This window comes from Mizuhopecten yessoensis, unplaced genomic scaffold (assembly GCF_002113885.1).
Source record: "Mizuhopecten yessoensis strain PY_sf001 unplaced genomic scaffold, ASM211388v2 scaffold11169, whole genome shotgun sequence".
Taxonomy (NCBI): Eukaryota; Metazoa; Mollusca; class Bivalvia; order Pectinida; family Pectinidae; genus Mizuhopecten; species Mizuhopecten yessoensis.
In genome coordinates this window covers 151,339-176,152 of record NW_018408914.1, presented here as the reverse complement: position 1 = coordinate 176,152, position 24,814 = coordinate 151,339, and the positions used below count along the sequence as shown (strand labels likewise).

Sequence of the window (24,814 nt, the reverse complement as noted above, 5' to 3'; positions counted from 1 at the left end):
GGAGTTTGTATACAGTAAAGGTCATCATTCTATGTAAACTGGAGTTTGTATACAGTAAAGGTCATCATTCTATGTAAACTGGAGTATGTATACAGTAAAGGTCATCATTCATTGTAAACCGGAGTTTGTATACAGTAAAGGTCATCATTCTATGTAAACTGAAGTTTGTATACAGTAAAGGTCATCATTCTATGTAAACTGGAGTTTGTATACAGTAAAGGTCATCATTCTATCACAACTAGAAGGTTAAGGATGCTGCAGTCTAATGGTCGTAAATCTTATGCACCAAATCACAGAATTATCAGAAATACAGGACGAAGTTGGGAACAAATGGTGGCACCTGACAAGGTTGTTCGGGTAACTGACAGATAAAGCTTGCAGATATCTGTCTGGTAAAGCTGGGGAGTTTCACTGAAGGATGATAGAAATGCTAGCGTTTCTTTGGTGGTCTCGTGCATCACCAGTACCGAAGAGAACAGTGTACACTGCCAAACCAGTTAAAAAATGGGGAAAAGTGATCGTAGCTGATAGATTTGTTGCTGATGGTAGATATAAAGTATTATTGTAACAATAGTGGTATAGAGGGGGACGTAGGAGTAATTATCAGCTGATGTTTTTTGTGATGGACTATAAGCTATGATTATGTTATACTGTGTAATTGTCTGTCCTATAGAAACAGGTGCTGGTTGTATATCCTGCATTGAATACTTGGGCTGGAGAATGCCAAATGTTTGTTATTACTGCAGCCAATGTTTGGTAGAGTTGTATACAGACATGGTAGCTACTGAACAGTCACCTCCTCGCCTTTGTAGGTAATTACCTAACCAAACAAGTTGTACCGGGATGACCATCTCTTACACATTTTTACGCTCTCTGATACTGTAACAATGAATAACAGTGGTGTTCCACGCAAAGTGTCCTTCAGGAAACGAACGACAGGTTCAAGGACACCAACAGTTAGTAACGTAAGTTACGTCTTGATGCATGACCTTCAGAACAATTTTCTTACATGATATATTTGAGTTATTTGAAAAAAAAAAGATTTGTTTTAGGGTAGAGTCTTAGCCGTAAAATGAATGTGGTTTGTCATGTAGTAATGTAGAATGACGTTACTTTCAATGATGTATTTAGTATTAGAGTCCATATAACCAGATTATCTCTGATTGTAAGACCGAATTAAGAACAAATTCAATTACACATGAAAAAGTTTCCTAGTTTATGATATTATTTCAATTTAAATTCTGATGGAGATCTCAGTGTCACGCAAGTGGATATTGTTTGCCTGACAATAAGATTTAGCCAGATTTTACCAGTAAAAGGCGAAAATATTGGACTGAGCGAAAGTTTCAGTAGACTGTATGTAAATCACTACAGTCAAAGAGTCATCAAACATCATAATATTATGTGGAAGCATGTTGAGGATACCACACTACTGTATCAACTGTAGGTCATTCTGGTTGTATTTTCTGCTTCAATGACTTTGGTTCAATTTTGCATTTAGCTGTGAGACTTTGTATAACTCCATTTACCTCAAATTGGGAACAAGTTCCGTTAAGGTCATAGGAGTGTATTGATAAACGGAAATAGGAAGTTTTTCAAGAACGATAACTCTTACTTGCAATTACTATGTGTATATGGTTTTATTATAAAATGTAAATTTTTAATCGTTATAGATAATTAATTTTACACAATTTCAGCATTTATTAAATTGATAAACATTAATGCAATACTAATCTATGTCAGTGTCATTTTTATTGACATTATTTTGCAAAGATTTGTGTCTTTTCATTTTTTTCAAAATTCATTCCTTTTTACATAAATTTCCATTTAAAATTCTGACAACCTATATTTTTTTGGTGGCAGAAATTTTTCTTAACTTCAAAGCAGTATAACTACAAAATTTGAAGAAATTCTACTGAGAAATGGTAACACAATCCATTTACNATATCTTGACCTTGAACTTGAACATGGTTTTGTAAAAAAAAAAAACTTTAACTAGTGTTTATAGTGATGCTTTATATAATAAGCCATTAGAGGTTTTCAAGGTTGTTGGCAAAAAGCCCAAGGTGATTCTCACAAGTTGAGGTCAAAGTTAAAATCTTTTTGCCAGTGTCCAAACATAATTTCTTTTCTGCTCAAATATAAAATACTTCATAGATGTGCCACAGAGAAAAAATAAAAAAGGCCATAAAGTTTGTTTGAATCAGTTATCTTGACCCACTTTTTTTTAATTTCTAGGTCATTGGTCAAATGTTGAGAATATAAGAATAAAATTGAAATATCAAAAAGGCCAAATTTAATCATAGTTTGCCTGCAGCTTGCTGGGGTCTATCCACTGTGTCGGAATAAATGAAATTGATTTACTTTATAGGTCACAGGGTACTATCAAATGTGATAAAAAAACTTTCAAAAACATCTTCTTAAGGTCCATAAAGCTGGGAAAGTGATATTTGGATTGTAATTGTTCATCATAACAGGCTATCATGATTGTTTAAAGAAATGACCCTGAACTTTACAGTAGAGTATCCATCAGCATAGTGGCTAACTTTTCAACAATGTGACCAGGGTCATAGACGGTCAAAATGCAGGTCAAGCTTGCTAAATGCAGTTTATTTTAAAAGTCATCTAAATCAATAGTTCATTGTATTTAACTGATCAAATTTGCCATTTAATATACTATCTCTTTATAGCGGGTATTTCAGTATGTATCACTGTTATCACTTGATCAATCAGTGTTCCCAGACCCCCCCCCCCCAATTGTGGGTTTTTCAACCCAAAAACAGTCGGTTGTACCCCCAGTTTTCAACAATTGCCCTATGTACATTATAACTAAGTACCTAAAGGAAGAGAATCTTGGAAATGAATCACATTATACCCCAAGTCTGAAATTCAGTGGGAACTACCTAGAATCGTGTGTGTGAATGTGTACTTTGGATGATGAGGGGTTGTGGGTTGGTCCTGTCTAATTCTATAAAAGGTTACAGTCAAACTTAATTAAACAACCACTTTTATTAAATGAACAGTTTTGAATCTTCCCTTGTGTGGTCACTTAATAAAGGTTCCGCTGTAATTCACTGCTAAACATCTTTATCAATATGGTGTCTCTGTATAACCCCTGAATCTCCGAAGGGGGGTCATGACCCCTATTGGGAAATTCTGTGGGGGGTGATAACGCGCGACCAAAAAATCACGTCAAAATTAATCATTTAAATGTTGCGACGTTACGGCATAACATATTTAATTGTGTCTTCTGGTATGGTTTAGGACTTTTTTTTAAAATAAATAAAACAACTCTTTTCACACATTTTGTTTTATTACATTCATTCTTTTCAAAATACTGATCTTAGTACACTCAAATTTGTACGACTGCTACAGATTTTAAAGCAATATGGGAAAGCATTTTCATGCAGATTTTGGTTAATTAGAATGATCGTGATCTGTCGTCGAGAAAGTAATGTGCTCAGCACTGAAGTATAACCTTGTCGTCAGACGTCGTGAAAATCGTTAATAAATCGTAAGGTATGTCTTTCATAAAGAGCACCCGAACCTACCGTATACAGTACGGTTTACAATAAGAATGATCGGGCTCAATATTTTTATGGCATGACGAAGCCACTCAAAATCCCTTTCCCACCAAGTATTGCAATCTAGGAGACATACTTATTCTTTTTTCTAACATTTAACGCAGTCTAGATTACGGTTGTGCATGTGCAATCGAAAGAACTACGATCAGAATTATATGCACTGTTGTAATAGTAAACGGTACTCACCTTTCAAATTTGCCTGGCTTCCGCGAAAGAGAGACCGCCATTGTAAAAACATTTCGAATTGTGTACAGACTTTACCCATACGTTGATGCTAAACCTACGAGACACACGAATGAAACACTTCCGGAAATAGGGACATACTAATACGAGCGCGGAGGCGGGTGATTCCGGGTCATGTTGACGGAATGCGGGAGATTTGTATCACCCGCGTGGATCATAAGTTGGTAGCGGGTGATAGGTTAATTTTGCGGGGGTCATTTAGCAGGTATGGTATAGGTATGTCAGTTTGACCTTTGTATATATATTTGTAAATGTATTTGTATTGGTCTAAATATTTATTGATTTAGACTTTCTAATAAGAAATCATTGTTCTAGAAGATTCTGATGACTGGTTTAATGTAGTTAAGGAATTGACTTACGGGTGGGGAGGTGTGTTGGAGAATAAGTCTGGACACCTCCCATGTGTTAACTTATCTGAATTAACCTTTGTTGGTGTCCTTTGTGTTAGTAACTATACCGATGGAATCACATAACGTGTCCGCAAAGAAACGGCTAGACATCTGTAACATTATAGAGATTTTAAACTCACAAAGCTAGGCCGTCAGAGATTAAGCTTTGCTGTTGATTTTGCTGTAATAAAGTTATGATTACCTCACTTAGGGATTTCCAATAACATGCTGTAATGTGTTTAGAGATTGTATATGGTATTCCGTCAAGTTCAGACTTATGGCATATAATCCTAATTAGTAGGACTATACCTGTGTGAATGTTGATACTAAACTGGTCCGGGAGATCACTGGTCTTATCCTGCTAATTAAATTATACCTATACTTACCTGTGAAAGTAAGCTGTGTACCTGTGTTGACTAAAGGAGTCGGGTATCCATTGTTGTGCACCTGGACGCAGGCAGCTGCACTTTGATAGTTAGGTCACAGAGGGACAACAAATTACGGAATATATCTCAAAAATTTGATATCTTTTGTTGAGTTGCTGTTCAATTGTTAGGATCATTTTATCATGAAAATGAGAAATATGATATTTCTGTTACAGTTCAAATAATTTATTACCTCAGACAAGCTTAAGATGGGTGACCTCCCACCATCCATAGTTTTGCATCATGAACACCTTTAATTATGATTATTTTTGTTTTGATATGAAATTAAATACAGGAAACTTTATATGAATTCCCTTCATTCTTAGTAATTGTATTTTAAATTTTGGGCAATGTAGCCCTAAGCCCCTTTATAATACACAAATTACAAAATGTACTGTACATTGGAATTGTAATAAACTTATTGTTATTGTGGAGTTTGTGCCCTGTAGTTAAAGTAACATTCTATTCTATTTGTTTTGTACAATCACATTTTGGTGATCACTTAATGAATAACACAACTACTATACCGTACTATAAATGCTATAGCATACCAGCCCTCCCCCCCCCCCCCCCCCCCTGCAGAATAGGGGTCAATCCCTATAATGTCTTATGGTTAAGGGCCATACGGAAAGATCAACTTAATTGCTGTATTCCACTGTATGTGACGATGCGCCTATGACAGGTATCTGAGAATACATGGTCTATAACCGGTATCGTAGAATACATGGTCTATGACATGTATCTGAGAATACACGGCCCATGACAGGTATCTGAGAATAAATGGTCTATGACAGGTATCTGAGAATACATGGTCTATGACAGGTATCTAAGAATACATGGTCTTTGACAGGTATCTAAGAATATATGGTCTATGACAGGTATCTGAGAATACACGGCCTATGACAGGTATCTGAGAATACATGGTCTATGATAGATATCTGAGAATACATGGTCTATGACCGGTATCTAAGAATACATGGTCTATGACAGGTATCTGAGAATACATGGTCTATGACAGGTATCTAAGAATACATGGTCTATGACAGGTATCTGAGAATACATGGTCTATGACAGGTATCTGAGAATACATGGTCTATGACAGGTATCTAAGAATACATGGTCTATGACAGGTATCTAAGAATACATGGTCTATGACCGGTATCTAAGAATACATGGTCTATGACAGGTATCTGAGAATACATGGTCTATGACAGGTATCTAAGAATACATGGTCTATGACAGGTATCTAAGAATACATGGTCTATGACCGGTATCTAAGAATACATGGTCTATGACAGGTATCTGAGAATACATGGTCTATGACAGGTATCTAAGAATACATGGTCTATGACAGGTATCTAAGAATACATGGTCTATGACCGGTATCTAAGAATACATGGTCTATGACAGGTATCTGAGAATACATGGTCTATGACAGGTATCTAAGAATACATGGTCTATGACAGGTATCTAAGAATACATGGTCTATGACCGGTATCTAAGAATACATGGTCTATGACAGGTATCTGAGAATACATGGTCTATGACAGGTATCTGAGAATACATGGTCTATGACAGGTATCTAAGAATACATGGTCTATGACAGGTATCTAAGAATACATGGTCTATGATAGGTATCTGAGAATACATGGTCTATGACAGGTATCTAAGAATACATTGTCTATGACAGGTATCTAAGAATACATGGTCTATGATAGGTATCTGAGAATACATGGTCTATGGCAGGTATCTGAGAATACATGGTCTATGGCAGGTATCTGAGAATACATGGTCTATTACAGGTATCTAAGAATACATGGTCTATGATAGGTATCTCAGAATACATGGTCTATGATATGTATCTAAGAATACATGTTTGTTGTTGAATTGATCAGTGATTGACCAATCTGTTTGTACTTGGTGATATGAAGGGTATCATACTGACCAATCTGTTTGTACTAGGTGATATGAGGGGTATCATACTGACCACATGTTTGCTATATTGGCCTGTTTATGGTCAGGCACTGGAGATGTGTTGATTAGTCTGATGTTGCACTGTCCACAGTGTAAAGTTGTGTAATGGTGTGTTTGGAGGTTGTCACTTAATCTTGCCAACCACACATAGCTATGACAAACCTAACACAAACATTACGCCAGAAGATTTGTAGTTCTATATCCCTCCAATAACCCACACATCAAAGGTGTTGGCTCTATAGTACCATAAACATCAATCATTGGTTATAGTGTAGGACAAAATCTGATATGGAGCAGTATGTGCAATGTTGTGTGTGATGTACCATGGTAAGTAATATAATCACCGATTTGGGTGAATATAGGTAGTTATGCTATTGGATTAGAACTTGAGCAAAATTGTGTCAGAATTAACAATGTAAGACATATGACTTTGTGAAAATATGAATCTCAGAAAATTCAAAGGATTCAGATATATTGAGAAAGGTTCTCATAATTGTTTGAATTGTTGAGGAAATCGTCTGAATAATGAAGGGGTTACCTAAAGGAAGGGGTTACATAAAGGAAGGGGTTACCTAAAGGAAGGGGTTACATAAAGGAAGGGGTTACCTAAAGGAAGGGGTTACATAAAGGAAGGGGTTACATAAAGGAAGGGGTTACATAAGGGAAGGGGTTACATAAAGGAAGGGGTTACCTAGAGGAAGGGGTTACATAAAGGAAGGGGTTACATAAAGGAAGGGGTTACCTAAAGGAAGGGGTTACATAAAGGAAGGGGTTACCTAAAGGAAGGGGTTACCTAAAGGAAGGGGTTACAATAATGAAAGGGTTACATAAAGGAAGGGGTTACCTAAAGGAAGGGGTTACATAAAGGAAGGGGTTACATAAAGGAAGTTACATAAAGGAAGTTACATCTTTCAGAGGGTTTGACTTGAAATTTCATTCAATTTTTTTTCCAATAATAGACAGTTTTAACATGACGGATGATGATTCCAATTGTCCCCTTATTTTGTACATTCTGGGGATTAATGAGAGATAATGAAAGGACTTGCTATCCATGCTGTGATGGTCCTCCCTATTTGTGGACTTTGCTATTCCATGCTGTGATGGTCCTTCTGGGATGGATTCAGACTAAGGGTATTGTTATTTCATGGTCCTATGTATCGGTACATTTGCATCTTCAAAATCCATGGATTCCGTTTCTGAAGTACGTATATATATAATCTTCTCTACACCCTATATCATGACAAAATGAAGGCTTTTGAAGTAGACTGTTCTGATGTCTTAAAAGAAAATCATAGGAAACATGCAGGAGTCATGTGACAGTGAAATCAACATGCTGTGAAGTAGGGTGAAGCTCCTCTGTAATCTTCACAGGAATCCGCCTAGTGATTGGTCAGGGTTTCTTACCTGAAATCAATCAAAGGAAAGGAATCCGCCTAGTGTTTGGTCAGGTTTTCTTACCTGAAATCAGTCAAAGGACAGGAATCTGCCTAGTGATTGGTCAGTTTTTTTCTATCTGAAATCAATCAAAGGACAGGAATCCGCCTAGTGATTGGTCAGGTTTTCTTACCTGAAATCAATCAAAGGACAGGAATCTGCCTAGTGATTGGTCAGGTTTTTTTACCTGAAATCAATCAAAGGACAGGAATCCGCCTAGTGATTGGTCAGGGTTTCGTATCTGAAATCAATCAAATAGCTTATTGCAGGCCTTCAATCGTGTTTCCTGACGTATTCCAGGGATGCAGAGAAGATATGTGTACCGAGATCGGAACTCTTGAATTAATTTTTTTTATTGAGGGATTGATTCAGACTAAGGGATTTGCTATTCCTTGCTGTGATAATTTACTCTTGTCATACATTGTGGGATGTGTATGCAGGGCTATAACACTCTATATTAACACATATTAAACAATTTTGACTTTTTTCCTCAGATTTTTTTTAGGGAAAACAGAGAAAGTTGGTCAACAGTTAAAACTATTGCCCTGTCTGTAATTTAGGCTGACTGGCTGACAGCAACATGCAACAGCCAATCAAAAGCTGATAAATTAACCTAAAACAGGTTCAGCAGATGACATCATCATGCCACATTTTGTAGAAACTAATATGGGTGATGTTTGATAGCGATTGTTTGTCTCTGATCAGGTAGCAAAAGAGTTTGTATGCCCCCGCTATAAAATGGGGGGCATATAGTGTTACCCATGTCCCTCCCGTCCCGTCCCGTTGCGTCGCATCCCGTCCCGATTCAATGTAAACACTCATCCCATCCCGTCCCGATTCAATGTAAACACTTAGCAACTTCATTCTTTGACAGATTTTAGTCAAACTTTATACAAAGGTACAACCCTCCATAAAATGGGGGGCATATAGTTTTGCCCATGTCCTTCCCGTCCCTTCCTGATTCAATGTAAACACTTAGCAACTTCATTCTTTGACAGATTTTGGTCAAACTTTATACAAAGGTCAAGCATGAGTATACTTCGGACATCGATGTGTTTCAGGGTTCCAAGGTCAAGGCCAAGGTCAAACTTGCTATATATAGAAAATCATCAACTGATTCAATTTAAACGCTTAGCAACTTCATTCTTTCTTGGATTTTGGTCAAACTTTATGCAAAGGTCAAGTATGAGTATACTTGGGACATTGTTGTGTTTCAGGGTTCCAATGTCAAGGCCAAGGTCACTGTTGCTTTATATAGAAAATCATCAACTGATTCAATTTAAACACCTTCAGCAACTTCATTCTTTGACGGATTTTGGTCAAACTTTATATAAAGGTCAAATATGGATATATCTCTGACATCCTTGTGTTTCAGGATGGTAATAACATACAGAAAAAACATATGAATATTAAAAACAACTTATCAACTTTAAGTGTAGTACGTTGTGTGTGTGCATGTTTCAGGGTATCAAGATCAAAGTGGTTGTAACTTTTTGGATGCTGTTAACAGCATTCATAGCGGTCCTCGCCAAGCCTGGGCAAATTAAGACCAAACAACAGACTTTCTCCTTCCATGGAAGATCTTTAAATGCTGTCTTGATTATTTCACGGTATGAATAATGCTATAAAATGATAAAATACATATGAAAACGATCAATAAATCAAAGAAAAAATGTTAAAATTTTACGAAAAGGCAAGTTTTTTCAGTGAGCATCATGAACTATATCAATCTCAAATTACTACGCTTTTTGGACCGAATAATTTCTTCACCAAAAAAAAAAAAAACACTTAATCTCCTTCCGCGAAAGATCTTTAGATAATGTGTTCATTAATTCATGATATGATCAATGCTATAATATGGTAAAATATATCTGTATAGGACAAAAAAAATTCAAAAAAAATATATCAAGATCTTTAACAGTGGCGTTTTTTAATCGGTGAAAGTTCCGAAATATATTTTGTTCAAATTTCTACGCCTCGTATTCCAATACTCTAAAGTGAGTGTGTAAGAGTTTTCTCCCCTTGTCCATCATTGCGTAGTTTTATGCTCGCGACTTGTTGAACGACTGTTTGATAACTGTCCTCGATAAAGTAGGCTTCATGTCTTCTTTGTCTCAAGGGAAAGTCTCCAAGTGAAAAAGAATGTTGACTTATACTAAAGTAGCCGTCAGCAGCTGTGCCTATCAAGTTTGTAGATAGCTTCCCAATACAGTCTCTAGATAATGGCCTGATTAGTATAATAGCATATTGAACATCAAAAATTAAATTTGATTTAAACATAGATATTGCCCCAAATTTGAGCAGAGGATTAGGCACAATTTATATCAACTTATCAACGCCTTTCCTCTAATACAGTACATATTGATATTTACATGATAGTATTTAACAAGGCATACAAACTATATTTTACAATTATTATATTTTACTTAAAATCTGTTGCTGGATTTGATGAAAAGTTGCAAGTGTCTGAATACTTCTGTATTGGTATCTACGGACAGATTTTCATTCCAAAATAAAAATAAACCTAAATTTACTGGATATATATTCATCGAGTTTATGTTTTGAAATAGCGTAATTCGTGCTGTATTAAAAAGTTTACATTCTAAGAAAAAATGACTAACATCCTCACAGGAATGTCCAGAAGCGCATGATGGATTATCAACAATCTTAACACGGAACAAATCATTTTTCAAAGAGCTGCAATGATGCCTGAGTTTCGTATGTAATATATTTAAATTGCGTTCGCCAAAATTATAATAAGATGGTGGAGACGAATTTGCACCACTGGTTATAGCAGATTAAAAAGTATTTAAAGATGGCAATGTTCTTATTGTATTGTCTAACGAATTCCAAAGACATAAACTTGATGGCAAAAAGAGGAGTTGCTTGAGGAGAGTCTAGAAATATTGTAATCATATTGGTTCCGTAAATTGTACCGATTGTTGTTACCCACTGTGTTTGGCAAAAGGGCCGATAAATTGTCAAAAAAAAATAAAACTGTATATACATATTATTCACATTAACCAGAAACTAAATAATTATATAGGTCTTAATACAATCTCGTTTTTATTTCTTGTATAATTAATCATGATAATAACAAATTGTAATGATAATATCATAATTATTTATTTATATATTATCTATATTACATTTATTTTTTAAGCCGATCTTGGCGAGAGCCGAGTGGCGTATTAATTCTGTCCAGAGAACGAAATGACGGACCCACTTCGTTCGGTGTGCGTGCGCATAATTCAGTCTTGCATGGTTCCGCTATATAGTTTCGTTATTGTAAATAGAAAGTAGAATCTCTGAAACTCACCTGTGGGTTACATAAAGTCTTCTGATACTCTTCTCTAAACAATATTCCATACTTTAAATAATTGCTGAAAACAAAATATTTATCTCCGCTGCATTCTACGAATGTTGTGGTGGTGAAATTCGTGAACTAGGTTTGGGCGTTTTTGCAACTCGGATTGTGGTCTGAGGAGTGTGAAACACATATGATTTGAGAAAGCACATTTGAAGACTGTCAAGCATTGACGCTGTCTGTAGAAGGGAGAAGTATATATGTATACTTATAAACTGTATGAATGATGAAGTATAACCTATATTTTGATGTTTCAAACAGGAACGTAATATGACATATCGTGCTAAGGTTGATAACGGTAATGGCTCTGAGACGAGACGATATGTGAACTATGTATGCTTATCAAACATTTCCGTAAAACAGCATGCTATTTATGAAAATGTTACATTTTACGAACATGACACAACTGCTGCTGCTGTTTGACAAGAATTCGCACCGTGTCAAAATATTATCCAATCCGGTGTAAGGGAAATAACTCTTACGTTAGTAAAGTTGCATTGAGAGATATAATTCAAATATATTCCAAGAACATTTGTGAGATTTTATATATTATTAATATGAATAAAAAATAAATAAAAATAAAAGGAGTACAATGTCTCTTTTCTCCATGCATGTTTTCCCACTACTGTTTATTATCCTTCATTTCACATTCTTTATTATCCATTCACCGATTGCCATTCTGCACGTAAATGCTCCTGTCACATCATTGGAGGATGCTAATTAATGAAAATTACAACAAAGCGTCACACTTAAAGAAGGTGAAAAAAAGAGGAGAGGGAGAAATGTTTTTAAGGCATCATTTAAGAGGTGATTGATTATCGAAATCCCAAAGGCAACATCATGATTTTCAATTAGCAGAATACATAACACATATCTGAGGTATTAAAGGAGATATTGATGCTCAACGTGTTACTGAAGCAATTAAATTTAAAGTGGTGAGCGGCTTTAATGTCACACTGACATAATTCTAGTTTATTTTTTTTTATTTAATCGTAAACTTTCCCATTATCTTTCGGGACAGTTTTGGTTTGCAGGGTTGTCTGGTCAAGGTCACCGTTTCTATCTTTAAAAAGATCATTGTCTGCGCTGTAGCAGCTTCATTCCTTGAAGGATTTCCATCGATTTGAAACACTAATTAAGGACCATATAATATCAGACAAGTTTCAAGGTCAGGGCTGTTTGGCCAAGGTCATCGTTACTTATTTTTATACTGCTAATGGTAGCCAGTAAGGGACTTATTTTGTTTTAGCAATACTCTGCTTGTTATATATGTTTTTATTGAAAATTATGATTAAGGGATCGGCTATTATGGCCATTACTTAACAACATGTTCTTTATTATTTACTGCCATTCTGTACTGATATACCACCTCCTTTATTCCATTATTTGAATCCTTCATACACAGCACCCCTTAGTCTGCTCGGCACTTTGATTATAGAACCCTGAAACTAATTTCACATGGCAGCGGGGGCATCTTTGTCCTACAGACATTTTCTAGTTTCATTCCTTATCAATCAACAGTCCAAAATGTGCCCATTTGATGTTTGGACCCAACTGATAAACTGCTTTGATATTATTCCATTTAGTGATGCCCCTTAATGTTTGTATCTTGTGGTGCAGATGTGAAGATGGGTTAAAGGACATGCTATTCCATACTATAGTGTTTGTAATATATTTGTATACTTTAGCACAGCTGTGAAGAAGAGTCTTCCTAAGGGAAATGTTATTCCATGGTCTGGGCTAAGGGATGTGCTATTCCATGGTCTGGGCTAACGGATGTGCTCTTCCATGGTCTGGGCTAAGGGACATGCTATTCCATGGTTTGGGCTAAGGGACATGCTATTCTATGGTCTGGGCTAAGGGACATGCTATTCCATGGTCTAGGCTAAGGGACATGCTATTCCATGGTATGGGCTAAGGGATGTGCTATTCCGTGGTCTGGGCTAAGGGACGTGCTATTTCATGGTCTGGGCTAAGGGATGTGCTATTCCATGGTCTGGGCTAACGGATGTGCTCTTCCATGGTCTGGGCTAAGGGACATGCTATTCCATGGTCTGGGCTAAGGGACATGCTGTTCCATGGTCTGGGCTAAGGGAAGTGCTATTCCATGGTCTGGGCTAAGGGATGTGTTATTCCATGGTCTGGGCTAAGGGATGTGCTATTCCATGGTCTGGGCTAAGTGACATGCTATTCCATGGTCTAGGCTAAGGGACGTGCTATTCCATGGTCTGGGCTAAGGGAGAAACTCCAAGCGAGTTACCTGTCTAGGATGTGCTATTCCGTGGTCTGGGCTAAGGGACGTGCTATTTCATGGTCTGGGCTAAGGGACATGCTATTTCATGGTATGGGCTAAGGGACGTGCTATTACATGGTCTGGGCTAAGGGACATGCTATTCCATGGTCTGGGCTAAGGGACATGTTATTCCATGGTCTGGGCTAAGGGACATGCTATTCCATGGTCTGGGCTAAGGGACATGCTATTCCATGGTCTGGGCTTAGGGACATGCTATTTCATGGTCCAGGCTAAGGGATGTGCTATTCCATGGTCTAGGCTAAGGGACAGGCTATTTCATGGTCTGGGCTAAGGACAATGCTATTCCATGGTCTGGGCTAAGGGATGTGCTATTCCATGGTCTGGGCTAAGGGACATGCTGTTCCATGGTCTGGGCTAAGGGCATGCTATTTCATGGTCGGGGTTAAGGGACGTGCTATTCCATGGTCTGGGCTAAGGGATGTGCTATTCCATGGTCGGAGCTAAGGGATGTGCTATTCCATGGCCTGGGCTAAGGGACATGCTATTTCATGGTCTAGGCTAAGGGTCATGCTGTTCCATGGTCTGGGCTAAGGGGCATGCTACCAGGTTCCAGGCTAAGGAGACATGCTGTTCCATGGTTCAGGCTTAGGGACATGCTATTTCATGGTCCAGGCTAAGGGACATGCTGTTCCATGGTCGGGGCTAAGGGACAAGCTATTTCATGGTCTGGGTTAAGGAACATGCTATTCCATGCTGTGATGTTTGTCTATTTGTATATTGTAGCTGAGCTGTGAGGATGGGACCGGGCTAAGGGACATGCTATTCCATGCTGTCATGGACCACCGGATCAACAGTTACCGCCTCATCATGGATTCCACAAGGGCTGTCCTTGGGTCTGAGGGCACAGGCAGCTGTGGGTCCCCAGGGCTGGACCACACCCTGGAAGATGTGTTTGAAGAACTGATCCTGGGGGAGGAGTTTGATGAGATTTCTACAGGTAAGTTTACCTCTCTATGGGGATCATATAACTTTTCTACATGTAAGTTTACCTCTCTATAGTGACTGTATAATATTTCTTCAGGTAAGTTTATCTGTCTATAAGAACCATGTTATATTTCCTCAGGTAAATTTACTTGTCTATAGGGAATGTAGGAACTCCAAGAGAGTTGCTTGCCTATAGGGAATGTAGGAACTCCAAGAGAGTTACTTGTCTATAGGGAATGTAGGAACTCCAAGAGATTTACCTGTCTATAGGGAATGTAGGAACCCCAAGCGAGTAACTTGTCTTATGGAAATGTAGAAACTCCAAGCGAGTTACTTGTCTATAGGGAATGTAGAAACTCCAAGCGAGTTACCTGTCTATAGGGAATGTAGGAACCCCAAGCGAGTAACTTGTCTATAGGAAATGTAGGAACTCCAAGCGAGTTACTTGTCTATAAGAAATGTAGGAACTCCAAGAGAGTTACCTATCTATAGGGAATGTAGGAACTCCAAGCGAGTTACTTGTCTATAGGAAATGTAGAAACTCCAAGAGAGATACCTGTCTATAGGGAATGTAGGAACTCCAAGAGAGTAACTTGTCTATAAGGAATGTAGGAACTCCAAGCGAGTTACTTGTCTATAAGAAATGTAGGAACTCCAAGAGAGTTTCCTATCTATAGGGAATGTAGGAACTCCAAGCGAGTTACTTGTCTATAGAGAATGTAGGAACTCCAAGAGAGATACCTGTCTATAGGGAATGTATGAACTCCAAGAGAGTTACTTGTCTATAAGGAATGTAGGAACTCCAAGCGAGTTACCTGTCTATAGGAAATGTAGAAACTCCAAGAGAGATACCTGTCTATAGGGAATGTAGGAACTCCAAGAGAGTTACTTGTCTATAAGGAATGTAGGAACTCCAAGCGAGTTACCTGTCTATAGGAAATGTAGAAACTCCAAGAGAGATACCTGTCTATAGGGAATGTAGGAACCCCAAGAGAGTTACTTGTCTATAAGGAATGTAGGAACTCCAAGCGAGTTACTTGTCTATAGAGAATGTAGGAACTCCAAGAGAGATACCTGTCTATAGGGAACGTAGGAACTCCAAGAGAGTTACCTCTCTATAGGAAGTGTAGGAACTCCAAGAGAGTTACTTGTCTATAGGGAATGTAGGAACGCCAAGAGAGTACCTGTCTATAGTATTCATAAAAGCTTTCTACAGATAAGTTTACCTGTCTATAAGGACCTTAGAAGCTTTAGAACAGTTTACCTACCTGTAAGGCCCAGAACACCTATCTACAGGTGAGTTAACATAGGAGCTATTCACAAGCCAGTTAACTCTTGTTTCTTAACTGGTTCTGAAGAAATTGTACAACCTTTCTATTGTTACTAATTCTGTAGAAGTGAATTGGTAAAACCTTGTCTGGTTAGAATTCTGTAGCAAACAGTTTTTACTTTAAAATTAAATTTCCATATTTCATGTTTGCTTAATTAGGTTGTAATGCACACAAAGATTCATCTTGTCATCCGTTAAGAAATTATCATCTTCAAGATTATGATTCAGATTCTACTTTGATAGAACTTTTCTGCAAACTGTTCTTTCTGAGGAAATGAAGGATATGCTTAAATAAAATACTTGTCTGTGTAAAAGAAACAGGGTAATGTGCTTCTATTGGGGATCAAACCAGTGAATCCCAGCGTCTCTATCCACTGCTCGACTGATTCTCTATCCACTGCTCGACTGATTCAGCTATAGGGAAATTACCTCTAAAACAAAGCTAGAAGGTTACCATAATCCTGTAAAATGTATGCAATTAAAATATGCCACATCTGTAAATTCTGCACAAAACCCTTCTATAAATAGTATGTGTTGGATTTAATTTACATAAAAGACTTCGATAAAAATTGTATAACAATTACCAGTGACAATATAGGTTTTTTGTCACTATCACATGGTGATCCACTTGAAAACATTAACTAAATATACACTGAGTATTGCTGAGTTCTCATAGGAAGCACTGGATAGGTACCATATGTCGATCAGATACTTTACAGGAAACATAATGGAATGCATTTGATGGACATGCTATAAACAAGAGATAAATAGCCTCCATAGAGGCTGGAGTTCTGGAGGAGACGGGGAGGAGGGTGTTACTATAATTAACCTCCTAAACCTCCGCAGGTTAATGGTGGAGGTAATTGGCTCTCGGTGAGGAGGTGTTTGTTTCTATTTCCAGCACATTGTTTACATTAACCAATATTTGACAATTGGCCACTGTACAGGTATAAAAGTACATACGTACTCCAATCTGGAGGAGAGCCAGCGTTATTGAAAATGAATTTTTTTTTTTATATGTAGGTAAGCAGGGTTATCTTCCTTGAGTGTTCCAATATCCAGACCATGTGTTATGGGTAATGTAAAGTTCAATGGGAATATCTTATTGTACATTCCATAATGCCAGGAATATGTATCATTTGTGAAGGTGACATTGGAGGTTATATATCTATTTATAGTTCCTGCGTAGATAGAAATGTTGATTGTTTATGCTTTTTCCAACATAGATACCATGGTAATATTGACTGTTTTGACTTTTAGGTAATTGATGTTGGTCCAATGTGGTGCTAGCCTCTAGGTGTTTTCAAATGTACACGAGTTTTTCGTCTACCAAGAATTTCTCATCCAATCTGAACACACAGAAAAGTATCATATGACATCATTGACATGCTTATGTAAGAGGAGAATTGATAAAACGGATGGGACCAGACCAGGAATCCATCTCACTCCTTCTGGCCTCCAGATGGGCTTAGACTACCACCTGAGTAATCTGTTCAATGGTAGACACCCATCTCAGTCCTTCTAGCCTCCAGATGAGCTCAGACTACCACATGTGTTGTCTGGTCAATGGTAGACACCCATCTCAGTCCTTCTAGCCTCCAGATGGGCTCAGACTACCACATGTGTTGTCTGGTCAATGGTAGACACCCATCTCAGTCCTTCTGACCTCCAGATGGGCTCAGACTACCACCTGTGTTATCTGGTCAATGGTAGTCACCCATCTCAGTCCTTCTGGCCTCCAGATTGAGCTCAAACTACCACCTGAGTGATCTGGTCAATGGTAGTCACCAATCTCAGTCCTTCTAGCCTCCAGATCAGCTCAGACTGTCCCATGGAAGTCACCAATTTCAATCCTTCTGGCCCCCAGATGAGCTGCGACTACCACCTGAGTGATCTGGGCAATGGTAGTCACCAATCTCAGTCCTTATGGCATCCAGATCAGCTCAGACTACCACCTGAATTATCTGGTCAATGGTAGACACCCATCTCAGTTCTTATGACCTCCAGATGAGCTCAGACTACCACCTGTGTTATCTGGGCAATGGTAGTCACCCAGCTCACTCCAGCTACAGATATAAGTCATTTTTCTCTTGGAAGGAAGTTATCATATATGCGTTAGTGACTGTGCTTTACATTAACTAAAGTACAACAAATATAATAATCAAGGAATAAAAGGGATCAATTAAAACTTTTGCTTTAATTGATGTGTATTTTACTATTACAGATGGTCGGTTGGAGATTGTCCATGACCTCCTGGTAACAGAGCGTGTGTATTGTACGGAGCTGAGGAGTGTCCTTGATATATACGCAGAGCCTCTACGGTAATACACACACAACAAGAAAGTCTAGGCAGTGTTGTAGGAGTTATCTACCTTTAAATGTTGTTGTTATATAGAAATATGTACAGTTCTAAGTGTAATGCCTATTTAACCCTTTCACCTATATGTAACTTTAATAAACTCTACCATGCATTGATCTTGATAAGTCCACTATGGTCTAAAGTGGTAAAAGGGTTAACAGCTGAAAACGGGGAAACTGTATGTAGTCTGGCATTTAAATATTGGAGATAATCTATAATAAGTAAAAAAGTAATTTAAAAAAATATTTTACATAATTTTTTACTTTTTATAGATGTCCTTTTATTTATATGTGAAAATTATATAACTTTGTGATGTTAAGCTTATTTTGATATCATACTGTCACTGACAAGTTATAATGCTGGTTGTTTGTACGTTAAAACTTCTTTATTATCCAAGGACTTGGATAAAACATTAATCAGAGTGATAACCAAGTAGATGAACTTATGATTTGGTCAATATAAGTATGGTAACTGAACACTCTATACCTATTGACATATATATCTTTCTGTGTTTCTGTGATATATATATTTTTTTAAATCTTATTTCTGGTTATATCAAACTTATCTGAAATTATATTTTACATGAGTGCCAAGGTTGTATGTATCTTCCTTTTTGACACATTGTTATTTTACTTCAAGAAAAGTACTTAAAACACATAGAAATATTCAATACTTTGACAAAGCTCTCAACTCAAGTTTGCAAGTTTTTATTATCTGAGATAATGAAAAAGAAATGCAGAATTGCAGGAAAACATTTAAAACATCCAGGATATTCCTGTTTTCATTTGTTTGAGATAACATTTACATTGCCCATGATGTGTGTTACAGGAAGTTTTCCTCTATAACGCTGGATGATCATCGAACCCTTTTCCTAGGTGTGGAACCCATCCTGTCCATCAGTGCCATGTTGATGTCCAAGGTAAGGGCAGACAACTTTTGTCATATTCCCACATTGATCAATAGGAAAAAAGGTTAGGGATTTGGATTTGTTGGAAAATGTTTTTACGAATGGTAGCCTGTAGTTGGTTATCAGTAAAAGGTAGTTTGAAGATATTTGATGGACCAGATTATTTGTGTAAAACACTTAAGTTATACCACGTACCTACATGGGAATCAGGGTGTGTCTGTCTGTCCACCCTGAAGTGGATAGACAGACTCAATTTTGTCCAGATTATTTCTAGAGAACTGCATAGAATTCAGTAAAAGTTAGTATACTTTTCATCAGTGTATAAGGTAGTTATGAACTACACAATTTCTTTTCTTTTCAACTCTTCTCTTTGAGTTGTTCTCCTCTATATAAAAAAAAACCTGTCCTGATAACTACTTGTAAGGTACCTCTAATTATTTCATTGAAATGAAGAGCACACGACTCCTCAAGGATTCACATTATCTATTACCAAAAGGGGAGATAATCATACATGTGCAGGATCATAGAGAAATATTGAAGATAAACAAATTTGTGTATGGTCTTTACATAAGAAATAGGAATGAGGAAAAATTCTTGTTGAACAAGTTACACTTTTGTTCTGTTTTTTTTCTATATACAGGATCTTACATGAGTTTCCATTTTATATGTGATTTATGAAACAAATCTGAAGAAATTTTCAATTTAGCAAGCCTCTGGTGAGCTAAAATAAAAAAAATTGTGACGAGCTTCATAAATTTCATATGAAATGAAAACGAGTGTAAGATCCTTTTTATCCCATAATCAGGATTTGTGGCATTTATTCGTGTAAAACGACAATTTTCATGCAACCTTGAAATGTAAAAAGCCACTATTTTGACTCCAGTGCATAAGTTTGTGACGTCATGTACGTGACGTCACAATTGAAACAATTGAAACTTACAACTAATCACAGGGCTGATAGGTCATATTACATGGGTTAATACACAAGAAAATATAACATGGGTATATCCACTGGATAACACAATACTTCATGTGATAAAGATCAAGTTATGCAGTAAAACCTTGTTTTAATGCCACCCATTAAACCGCCAAATCCGCATACCGCCATTAATTCACTCAGAACAGATTTTCCCAACATAAATGCACCCATTGTAACGCCAAACCTGCATACCGCCATCCGCCATCATATTCCCAAAACAAATGGTTAAAATCACACTATTTTGACCTTGTTAAATACCGCCAATTGGAGTCGAGTACAGGTATATCCCGATGACAGGAATGTTACGTACGTGTGTACATTGTATTGTTACATGTGACTGCCGACTGACCAGGTAATCAGCTGTATGTTTTGTACGCTCAACAATTTGATACATTAAATTACAGTTTTGAAAAAAGAAACGTATTCTGAAGTTTACTATTATTTTTAGCTCACCAGGTCCGAAGGACCAAGGTGAGCTTATGCCATACCCTGGCATCCGTCGTCCGTCCGTCAACAATTTCTTTAAACGACTTCTTCTTCTTAACCACTGATTGGAACTTAACTAAATTTGACTGGAAGCATCCCTAGGTGGTGGGGGTTCAGAATTGTACAAATTGTGGGGCTGACCCCCCAGGGGGCTGAGGGGCGGGGCCAAAAGGGCGGGGCCAAAAGGGGGCAATTTGGCTATATTGCTACAAACGACTTCTTCTGTAGAACTATGTACTGGATATCAATCATATTTAATCAAAAGCATTTATGGGAGGCAGGGATTCAAAATTGTACAAATGGTGGGGCTGACCCCCCAGGGGGCTGAAGGGCAGGGCCAAAAAGGGTTATTTGGCTATATTGCTTTAAGCGACATCCTCTCTGGAACTAAGAGATGGATATCAACCATATTTGACTGGAAGCATCCCTAGGTGGTGGAGATTCAAAATTGTACAAATGGTGGGGCTGACCCCCCAGGGGGCTGATGGTGGGGCCAAAACGGGGCAATTTGGCTATATTGCTATAAACAACTTCTTCTGTAGAACTATGCCATGGATATCGCTCATATTTGGTCGGAAGCATTCATGGGAGGCAGGGATTCAAAATTGTACAAATAGTGGGACTGACCCCCCCGGGCTAAGGGTTTGGGCCAAAATAAGTTTTATTACTTGGAAATGGTTGAGATCCCCACCATATAATCATATATATACAATTGCTGAGTATATAGAGAAGAATGCACATTTGCTTCCAGGATGGTCCTAGGGTCTGGCCCCACCCTTGGAGACATAGTCCCTGGGTCATAACTTTGAAAGGGTTGAGATCCCCACCCCAAAACTATATATACAAATGCTGGGCAAAAAGAGACAAATGCAGTCTTGATATTAGAATTGATCCTGGGGTCTAGTCAAAACCCTAGGGACCTAGTTTCTGAGTCACAGCTTGGAAACAGTTGAGATCCCCACCCCATAACCATACGTAAAATTGCTGGGCATAAAAAATCTAATACAGATATGCTACAAGGATTGGCCTTCGGGTTTGGCATATTCCCTTGGATGTCATTTGGAGAATATTATGCCATGATTGCTTAGATATCCAGGTGAGCGATACAGGCCCTCTGGGCCTCTTGTTTAAAATATAAGTTCAGTTGGTATGTGAACACTTGGGTTCAAAACAGTAAACCCTATATACCACCAAAATTGTTATACCGCAAAAATCACAGAGGACACAAGGTGGCGGTATAACGAGGTTTTACTGTATATGAAGATAACAAAATTAATCTTTTGCATAATGATTGAATCAGGAAGCATGTCATTTACAGTTCTGTCTGTAACTAGAACATGGCAGAGTAGTTTATACAGTAAAGCTTTAATATAGACAAACATATGCAGTGTTGAAAATCTGGTTGTACAGATTTCCCGATTACACTGGTATTGATTTAGATAATACTCTGTATTAATTAAAGCTTAATGCTGAAAGTGATGTGTCCTTACATAGGCTTACCATACCTGTTACCCATTACCTTGTTATACTGTCAACCTTTACTCTGTTATCCATTTCCTTGTTACCCATTACCCCTTTATCTGTTTCCCTGTTACCCATTTCTCTAGCTGTTATCATGTTACCCTTTATCCTGTTATCCATTATCCATTTCCAAGTTACCCTTTATCCTGTAATCTGTTGCCCTGTTACCCATTTCTGTGTTACCTGTTACTCTAGCTAATTCCCATCTCCATTATTACCCTATTACGATGATAAATTGCCCCATCAGTTTACTGTTGCTGATCACCTATAAGTGTGTTATCCTGATGCTCTGTTAGTGTTAACCTTTTCCCTATAACCCTATTACCCAATACCCAGTTATCCTGTTATCCTATACCCTGTTACCCATTATCATGTTACCCTACCCCTGTTATCCTGTTACCCTATACCCTATTATCCTGTTATCCTATATTATGTTATCCTTTAACCCTATACCTAAATATTATCCTGTTACCTTATAGCCTGTTATCCTGTTACCCTACACCCTGTTACCCTATGTTACCATATGCCATGTTATCCTGTTACCCTATGCCATGTTTTCCTGTTACCATACACCCTGTTATCATGTTACCCTATACCATGTTATCATGTTACCCTATGCCATATTATCCTGTTACTCTATTACATGTTATCCTTTATCCTGTTATCCTTTTACCCTATATCTTGTTACCCTATACCCTTTTATCCTGTTACCCTATATCCTGTTACCATATACCATCTTGTTCTATACTCTGTTACCCTATACCCTGTTACCCTATTATCGTGTTATCCTGTTACCCTATATCCTGTTACCCAATACCCTGTTACCCTATGCCATGTTATCCTGTTACCCTACACCCTGTTATACTGTTACCCTATGCCATGTTATCCTGTTACCCTATTACATGTTATCCTATATCGGCTGTTATCCTTTTACCCTATACCCTAGCTTTTATCCTGTTACCCTATGTCCTGTTACCCTATACCCTTTGATCCTGTTACCCTATATCTTGTTACCATATACCCTTTTATCCTGTTACCCTATATCCTGTTACCCTATACCATCTTGTTCTATACTCTGTTACCCTATACCCTGTTATTCTATTAACCTATACCCTGTTTCCCTATTATCTTGTTATCCTGTTACCCTATATCCTGTTACCCTATACCCTGTTACCCTACACCCTGTTATCCTGTTAACGTATACCCTGTTACCTGGTATCCTGTTACCCTATACCCTGTTATCTTGTTATCCTGTTACCCTATATCCTGTTACCCTATACCCTGTTATCCTGTTAACTTCTACCCTGTTACCCTATTACCTGTTATCCTGTTACCCTATACCATGTTATCCTATACCATGTTATCCATTACATCATTACTACACGGTTACCTGAAATAACCTTATCATGAATATGATGTGCCTCGTGACATCCAGACACGCGTGTAAGTTCAGTGATCATTACATCTGCTGATCAGATCAGTGTTTTATGTATAGACTTAATACAGTGGTCAGTGGTGGTCAGTGGTCATGTACTAGAGTTGGATACCCTAAGGCTAGACAAATACTTTGTGCATTATTCTAAAGGGCTCAGGACACACAGGTTTAATATGTATATTGATTTAATCAACTGGAAAATTTGTTTGTTTTTATACTAAAATGTGTTGACCAGTAGAGTTTTGTACCGTTTCTAGAGTATGCCTGCTGAGCATGTCCTGCAGTGTTGGAAACATTGTCATGCTCATTGAAGTCATGGGGTACACAATCATTTTAGAATACTACAATATTGATCTAGATTTTTCCTCCCTACTATTTAAAATACAAATGTATTCATATCGTTACTATAAAGACCAATTTGTAAACAGTTCAAATTCATTTTGACCTCAAAGATAGAATTAGAAAAAAATATATAATCATTTTAACTTAAGTTTTATAAGAGACACATGATGAGGCTCCTTTATAGCTACAATTAAAATTAAATAATTACTTAAAATTTTAAACACCAGAATTGATATTTCTTTGCTTGAAGCACCAAGAAATTTACTTGCCGACCAATTTTGAGGTTTTAAAGCAATTTTTTTTCATATTTTGTTCCTGTGGAACCTCAGAAAACCCATCTGAATCATACTCGAGGGGTCTGTCACATCAGGTGAACTTCAATAGCTTGTAGGATGTGACTGAAATTAAACTTGAATTGATTTTTTTGTTAAATATTTAATTCTTTTGTCTTGTGGTCATTTTATATGAACACTGGTATGTTAATGGACCAGGTAGGTTACCAACAACACACGGATCTGTTACCTGTGAGAATTGGTTGTGGTCAGGTAGAGTTCACACTTGTAAGTGATCTAAATTGGATTCTAGGGATCAAGCGGTTAGTTTTACCTTGTGGTCCATCTGTCTAACCTGCATACCTGGACAGACAAGGATCGGACAGTCCAGGTAACGTTAGCTGGATGTATGATATACCTGTGATATATTATATTTTATCTTAGCTAGGTGACAACTTATTCTCTCTATACCTAATGACCTTGATCTCTTGCTCAGGTATTGCATATGTAAAATGAAACCAACGACTAA

At 37.5% G+C, this 24,814-nt stretch overlaps 1 protein-coding gene across 3 annotated transcripts in view; it reads left to right on the top strand.

The window, feature by feature from the left end:
- The window catches only part of LOC110467302 (rho GTPase-activating protein 20-like), a 205,410-nt gene that overhangs the window by 30,543 nt on the left and 150,053 nt on the right, over positions 1–24,814 (top strand). For 2 of the 3 annotated variants that reach the window (XM_021524375.1, XM_021524378.1), the window contains exons 2-4: positions 14,454–14,667; positions 18,209–18,305; positions 19,172–19,262. In XM_021524375.1, coding sequence (XP_021380050.1) covers positions 14,454–14,667; positions 18,209–18,305; positions 19,172–19,262 — 402 coding nt within the window. Of the gene's footprint in view, positions 1–856; positions 966–14,453; positions 14,668–18,208; positions 18,306–19,171; positions 19,263–24,814 lie in introns of those variants that run through there. The other variant, XM_021524377.1, reaches the window with a different exon arrangement.